The sequence below is a fragment of the Candoia aspera genome, chromosome 18 (assembly GCF_035149785.1).
Source record: "Candoia aspera isolate rCanAsp1 chromosome 18, rCanAsp1.hap2, whole genome shotgun sequence".
Lineage (NCBI taxonomy): Eukaryota > Metazoa > Chordata > Lepidosauria > Squamata > Boidae > Candoia > Candoia aspera.
In genome coordinates, this window is record NC_086170.1 from 859,175 (window position 1) to 866,897 (window position 7,723).

A 7,723-nucleotide genomic window follows, 5' to 3' on the forward strand; every position below is an offset into this window, starting at 1 on the left:
AACGATAGCCGGTGAATCAAATGCAGCTGGCAACTCTCTGGAGTAGATCGGCCAGGCGCCGGAGCACATTCCTTATGGAAGAAAGTGGGTATATTTCACCACCGCGTTTATTCACTCTCTGTCCCAACGCTGGACAGATTTTAATTAAATAGTCATTCGCCGGGCTGTTACTCTGCCTTGGACGTTTTCCAAATGACGAGTGTTTGTTCCAAAAGTATCACAAGGGGGTCATGTTCCCTCCCCCCCACCCCTTCCCGCCCCCCCCGCCCCCCCCAGCGCTTGTTAAGGTTCCTGTTCTGCAAATACTGCTAATTACGTTTGCTTGGCAGCTGGCCAGCCTTCCCGATAGCATCTTTTCATTAACACTGACCTCACCGCGCTCACAAGGTGCCGGTTGCAATTTCCAAAGTCTTCCCTTCATCCTGGAAGGCCCTCCATTCTCGCGGCTGACATTTATGCCACGGGCTGGAAAGCTCGGGGCATGGGGCTAAATCATCTGGTTGTCTGGAGAGGCCAGGCTGAAAGCTAAGTGCACAACTGCGCTCTTGCCTGCGGCGAGAAAAGGCTGGAAATCCAAAAATCCCCCCAAAGTCAAGGCTTCTCTGCTACTGCAAGGTTACTACCACATTACTTCAAGGTTACTACAGGGTTACTAGGAATAGTAGCAGTACTTTGAACAGCAGTACTGCAAACCAAAACACAGAAGAGGCATTCCAAATTATTATTAAAAGGGGATACACCATTGTTGAAGATGAAAGGGGCAGTCTGCAGTTGTTCCTAACGTGGTATTTGAACAGCCTCTAGTCTGGTATTGTTATGGCCAAACCCTTTCAGTGGCTGCAGGTATTTAATTATCTCTGTGGGAAGGTATTTATTTTACTAGATAAGACACATATATTGAGTAAAAACTGCTTGCTGCACGTATCTTTGCTTTTATTTTAATGTTTTCAAGCGCTCCTTAATTTTTATTTTATTGCGTTTATGATCAGTGTAAATTGTTTTGATAACTGTCTTGAGTGGTAGGTAACCACCACCCAGACAGGCTACACGTTCTATTTATTTGGATACTATTAAAAAAAAATGGGATGCTTTTCTCATCACAACAGATGCAGGTTACACTATTATAACTACTGGGGAATTTAATGCAGAAACAGGACAACTAAACTTTGTTAGACCAGTGCTTCTCAACATGAGAACCAGATGATCTGTTTTTGCAAATACTTACAAACAGTAGTACTTAATTCTCCAGCCGTTTCTCAAAACACAACCCCAATGAATATTGGCGTGGTCCTACATTTTTACGTATCAAGAGTCTTTCAGTGCAGTGTTTTAGCCATGCCGATAAATACCCTTGCTTTCGGCGTTGGCAAAACACACCGCACCACACCACATTGGCTTCCCTTTCCTTTTGGGGTGGTGTTTTACTTGTGTTTAGATAGATAGATAGATAGATAGATAGATAGATAGATAGATAGATAGATAGATAGATAGATAGCTGGGTGTGAAGATCTGATGTCTCAAGGGTTGTAGATGTAGTGCAGCTTGGAAACAGAAGTATCCCGACTCAGTGGGCATTTTGGGGGAAGCAAAATCCCTTTCTCAAAGACTGGAGGTCAAACACGAGGTTTCTGCACCCTCGCAAGAGTCTTGGCCAGTCAAGAAAACACCTGGAGGGCATCAAGTTCCCTAAAAAGTTAAAACACCCTTGGAGCCTTTGTGAAGCACGACAGGTTCACAGCATTCCTAAAATACCGACTTGGCTTTACTGAATGAAAACAAGGAAACGCGGAAAGACTAAGAAATCCAACTAATTTTGAGTTGCCCTTCCGACAACCAACTAGTATAATCTCAGATGGATGAGGCTACCCATGAAGTAGATTTATTTGTATTACTGAGGGGGAAAACTGCCCCACACCACCACACAACTTGTTTCCCTGGGCACTGCAGGAGTACATTCTGCCTTCGACATTTTAATGGAAATAGCTCACTTAATTCCATGGCATTTCCTGTGTTACATCGCTAATTATCCTGATTTAAATTTGCTTGGACATTATATATATAAATACATTTGTTTGCGTATTATACAGGTAGTCCTCGACTTACGACTGTTTGTTTAACAGTGTTCCTAAGTTATGACGGCCTCAGAATGGGTGCTTTACGGCCTGTAAAGCACTTCCGAGCATCCCAAAACGTTGCACCGCCCCCTGCGGTCACGTGGTCACATTTTGGGTGCTTGGCAACCAGTTCTCATTTATGACCAGTTGCAGCATCCCATGGTCACATGATAGCGTTTTGCGACATTTTTTGCTGTTTTCTGGCAAAAAACGCCCATCGGGGAAGCTGGATTCGCTTAATAACTGCCATAAAAATGGTTGTAAAATTGGGTCCGGTCACATGATGACCTGACTTATGACAATGTCTTACAATGGAAATTCTGGTCGTAAGTTGAGGACTACCTGCACACATATATTAAGGTTCAGGAATAAGATGAATTTGACAAAAACACAGGAGTTAAGGAGTGTCCTGCCACTGTTTACACTGGCTTGGGGAAATCTACATTAATTCAGATATTGCTGAATTACCATTTCTAGCAGTTATGCCAACAACCCGCAGCTACCCAGCTTCAAGTCCAAAAAGCACAAGGCAGAAAGTCCATTATACCAGAGGAAGGAGAAAAAGGAGTCCTGAAATTGAACGAGAGGGCTATAACAAGGGACGGTACCCTTGCGCTGACCCTAAAAAGGGTCTCCATGCAACGAAGGCTGTCATGAGCTCTGCCCTGTCTCCTGCTGGTGAGTCTGCAGCTGAGTTGATGAACCTGGGAACCACGGCCAAATTCTTGTTAGCGAGTGTGGGCAGTAAGCATCTTGGCTCTACCTACGTCTGCTAAGTTCTCAGATAAATAAAAGAATTTAAAAAATCCCGAAACTGAACAGCATCCATTTGGAACTGATGCTCCGGATGAGTAATTGGTGGTAGTTTGAGGCAAATGCATTCCAAGACAGTGGGTGTAAAGCCTATTAATGATTATGGAAGGTTATGTATCTTAATTATCCCAGTTCAGTCACTCATGGTTATGGAAGGAGGAAGGGCAGGAGAGGGCACAGCAAACAAACAAAAACAAAAATAAAAAGTAGAGTATATGAGGCAGAGTTTTTAAGGTTTTTTTTCCCCACTGTTTATTTCCTGCAACCACATGTGTGGATGGAGCGAACTCCTCCGCTGAAACGGATTGGGATGAATCCGCTGGGATGCTGGAACCGCTACGGGGTTCCCACAAAGGGCCCCCATCTGAAGAGCTGATGGGTCATGGATAAAAATATGGATTATTTCCTCCTCCTCCAATATATTTGATTACAGGGCCACCCAGTTAAACTGACTGACAGCAGAGGCTGGACTGACAAAAGGTAATTAAGGGGGAGAAGCAATAGCAACCAAAGCCAGTTGTTAAGGCATGAAATTCTCCGCAGAGGATGCCGTGAAAGCCGCCAGCCTAGAAAAGTAGGAAAAGGAGATCAGACAAGTTGAAGGAAGAAAAGAAGGTGGTGACTTGGAATGGAGCCTCCAGGTCTAAAGGCATTCTACCTCCAATTACCAGTTGCTGGAGACAGCATATGAGGAAATATCACTGTGATTGTGTCTGGATGACAGGCCTCCGAGGGATCCTTCGCTGGCAGGATAAAGGGCTGAATAAGCTCTCTGATCCAGACTGATTTGTACTTTCCTCCCCCTACCCCACTGCAGTCTATCAGTAACTAAGACCCAAAGATTAATCCCAATGGGAGAGCATGGAATTGCTTAATCTTAAATCAAGAGACCAGCAGGAGATAATGTGGGGCAGAGGCCCACCACGCTGGTTGTATGGAATTGGCCTAAATCTGTACTCGCTTCTGGCCACTCCCCGTCGAAGGCTGCAGTTAATCTGCATGCAAATTTACAAGGATTAAGTACAGGCACTCCTCGCTTAACAACCACTATTGGGACCTGAATTTCAGTCGCTTAGTGAAGCGGTCATTAAGGGAATCCAACCCGGTTTTATGACTTGAAAAAAGCCGTTAAGCGAATCACCACAGGCATTAAGCGAACCATGTGGTCATTAAGCGAATGTGGTTCCCCATTGATTTTCCTTGCCAGAAGCTGGCCGGGAAGGTCTAAAATGGTGATCACGTGACCACGGGACGCTGCAACGGTCATAAATGCAAACTGGTTGCCAAGTGCCCAAATCATGATCACAGGGATGCTGCGACGGTCATAAGCATGAGGACTGGTCACAACTTGGTTTTTCCAGCACTGTTGTAACTCTGAACCATCACTAAACGAATGGTCATTAAGCGAGGACTACCTGTATCTTGGAAGAAAAAGACAGCCCCAAGCTTCCTGCAGTCCTGCTTTCCCTGGTGGGTGGAAACAAGATCGTCCTTGGTGAGGCTGTGGAGAAGAAACAGGTTTGCCTCGTCACTCTGAAGGGCAGCTTGTACAGGCCACTCAAACCCTTGTCTGGGATGCTGCGTCCCCCTCTGGCAGCGTGAGAGTGACTGGGATCAGAGTTCCTCTTGGAGACGGGAAATTTTTCAGCTCTTTGGCCCCAAACCGTGGCGACACCAAGTCAGCCAGAAAGCAGATGTTGAACTGCCGGCTGATGCAGTAGACCAGATTTCCGACGACGGCACACTGGAAGCCAGGTGGGAAAGGCATCGGGTGGGTGGCGCACTCATACCACAGCCTGGCCTTGGCGCTGCAGCGATATACACTGATGCCCATCCTCTGGTTGAGGTCAAAGCGGTAGATGAAGCCGCCAGCCGTCACCATCTCAGTTGTCCTGTCCCGACTTCCTCCAGCAAAACTGACTTTCCAGGTGTCCGTCCGCCCGACATACCTCAGCAGCATGTATCTCAGAGTGCCCCCCGTGACACAGATCTCTCCGTTGCAGACGGTGGCCATGTGGGCCACGGCAAAGGTGTCGTTGGGCAGAGGAGCAGCAAACGTCCAACGATCCAGGCGTGGGTCGTATCGTTCCACTGTACAGAGGCATTCGCCGCCAATGGCATAGAGACAACCGTCTAGGGCAACCAACTTACAGTGGGGCCTGGCTTGGTTGAGTGGACAGATCTCCTGCCAGATGTTGGTCAAGGGATTGTAGCAGAAGACACGCTTGGATGGCTTCTGATGCCTTCCACGCCCTTCGCAGCCAGACACTACAAAGTAGTAGTTGAACATGCTGCAGATGGCACAACCCCTGGAGATGGTTTCAGCAGGGATCTGGGTTAATGGATACCAAGCGTCCTTCTGATCGTCATAGTAACAGACTCGGCTTGTATGGGAATTGATATCTGCCACAGTCATGTATTTCTTGCCCCGCATCCTCTTCTGCAGGATCAAGTCCCTCTCTGCAGCGTTGAGTTGGCGGTAGATGGCCTGGATCTTGAGCACCTGGAGATAATTGTCACTCATCACCTTATACACTGCCTCTTGCAGATCCTTCAGATTCTGCTTCTTGGCCATGCGCAAGACCTCACAGCAGTTCCCCAGATCCAACTGTACACCCAGGGAGGGTTCTGGGCTCGGTGGGATGTGGAAAAACCTAGCACCAGCCACAAGGTCCACCACCGGCCTTTCTGTTCTGCTGCTCTGGAGATTCTGCATGGATCTCACCAGAGATGAAGTAGAGTCAGAGTGAGGAAGAGCAGGAGACAGGGTGTCACCACTGGAGGGTCCTATTGCTGGAGAACCAAAACCATCCATTGGCACCTGGAACTCTGGATTATCTATGATTTTGTGGAAGCTCTCTTTCCGGCTCAGGCTGTATCTGGCCACCGAAGGTTTGCAGGAGATGGCTTCTTCAACAGCAACAGCCTCTCTTTGGTCCTCAGGCTGGATGGCTTCGGCAGGACTAAGCAGAACATTAGAAGATGTATCTGGAATCTTCTCCAAAATAAGCTGGTCAGCTTCATTTTCTGCCACTGAAGAGTGGGCAGATTCCTCAGCCAAACCGTCCTTGGAAACATTAAGCATGTTGACAGTAGAGAGACTGCAGGATTGTTCGGGACCCAGGTTGGTGTTTTTATGCACGACTGATTGGGAAGTAGACTGAACATAGTAGTTGTAGACTTTACCCCTCAGGTGGGCGTCTTGAGATTGCTCAGCTTTCCCGGAGTTTTGCTCCTTGGGGTTCCTCTCTGTGATGAAGTTCTCCTCCACCTGAACTCTGGCCACAGAGGAGAAGGCATAGGCTACGTGAGATTGCATGTGGCTCTGGTCGATTGCCAAGCCATTACTGGTGGCATGGAAGGACTGGGTCCTCTTCTGTCCAAACTGGCTCTCCTCAACTTGCCCCGTGTCTTCTCCCAGTTGTGGTCCTGGTCCTCCTTTCAAACCGATTTCTCTCCCATCTGTGGGATGGACGCCTCCCCCCACTGGCTCAGCACAGCCAGATTCAGCCTCGACAGGATCGGCATCCCAGCCAGGCCGCATCTGGTTGCCGTGGGAACTGCAGGATTTGCTCTCTTGGCTGAGTAGATCTAGAGCTCTGGGATCACTTCCTGAATTGCCTGGATCTGTCTCAATTTCACTGCTACCGCTGCTCTGGATGGCACAGAGCATTTCCTCAGTCTTGTCTTCCGACATCCAACCTCGTTCCTCCCCTTGCAACCCAGTTTCCGGATGGCCCGCTCTCCCTCTGCCTGGTTTCTCTTCTGCCTCTGTTGCTCTCATGTCATGCAGCTCTCTGCCAGCAGGTATCCCAGCCTGCTCACGCTCTTCAGCCCCTCCACATCTACCCACCTGCGGCAGCTGATTGGTCCCTCGGTGGCACGGCTTCGGCTCCCTGCTCTGGTCACCTCTGTGCCGCAGCCCCAGCGCCGCTTCGTTGTTTTCCATCCTGCTGCCAACCCGCCGGTCTCTTTGCTCTGCCCCGGCGCTGGCATCAGCAGCACGGGCAAGGGTGCTGCCAGGGGACAGCCGAGACTTGTAATACCGGTATGCCAGTATCAGCAAGAGCAAGGCGGCAGCGGACAGGGCCAGCCGGCCAGCCAGAGGCATTTCTGACGGCTGAACCCCGCTTCCTTCGGTGCGGTGGGTCATCTTTCCTGGCACCCAGGAATGCAAAAAAAATCTAGGATTAATAATTGCCAAGCAGTGACTGGCCAGCTCTGAGTGGATCAGGGCTGGCTGCCTCAGTTCTCTGGCAGGTGACTTTAACCTGTGGACAGGTGAGAGAGATCATTGTTCACCTGATCACTCAAAGCTCCAGGTGTCTGCTTACTACAGATTTGCATATTTGAACAAGGTGGGTTGGGCTGCCTTGCAGGTAAGGGAAGCCGGAAAGTGAAACATCCATGGAGGAGAGAGAAAACTCTTCCATACAGTAAGAATTGTTATTTTAAGCTTTCGTAAACAAGAGAGGTTTTTTGAAGGTGATAAGGAAGTGGATAGGTGTAAAAACAAGCTATGTGGACACTGTATGGATTTCTTTCTTCCCCTCACCCTGAATTTCTTTTGCAGATTCTGCCATAAACAACATACTCCTAGGCATATTTTCTGGGACTTAAGGAACGCCATGTTCAGCAGGGCTCCCTGCACAGAGGATCACAGTCTATATAAGGCCGAAGAAGAATTTAAAGATGATGCCAAAAAGATTCTCCAAGGGGTTCTCTCCAAAAAAGATTCCCTATTTTACTTCTGTTTATATTTCGTTCAGATTTATGGCCTTGAAATCTGCTGTTTT

The 7,723-nt window shown here is 48.3% G+C and overlaps 1 protein-coding gene across 1 annotated transcript; it reads right to left on the reverse strand.

The window, feature by feature from the left end:
* Positions 1-4,416: 4,416 nt before the first annotated feature.
* KLHDC7A (kelch domain containing 7A) lies at positions 4,417-7,203 on the reverse strand. The gene has a single exon (XM_063317638.1). It carries the CDS (start codon positions 7,078-7,080, stop codon positions 4,486-4,488), a length of 2,595 nt encoding a protein of 864 aa, XP_063173708.1. The 5' UTR covers positions 7,081-7,203; the 3' UTR covers positions 4,417-4,485.
* Between the last annotated feature and the right edge of the window lie 520 nt (positions 7,204-7,723).

Coding starts and splice junctions, on each gene's coding strand:
- KLHDC7A (XM_063317638.1), bottom strand. CDS start 7,080: ATGACCCACCGCACCGAAGGAAGCGGGGTTCAGCCGTCAGAAATGCCT.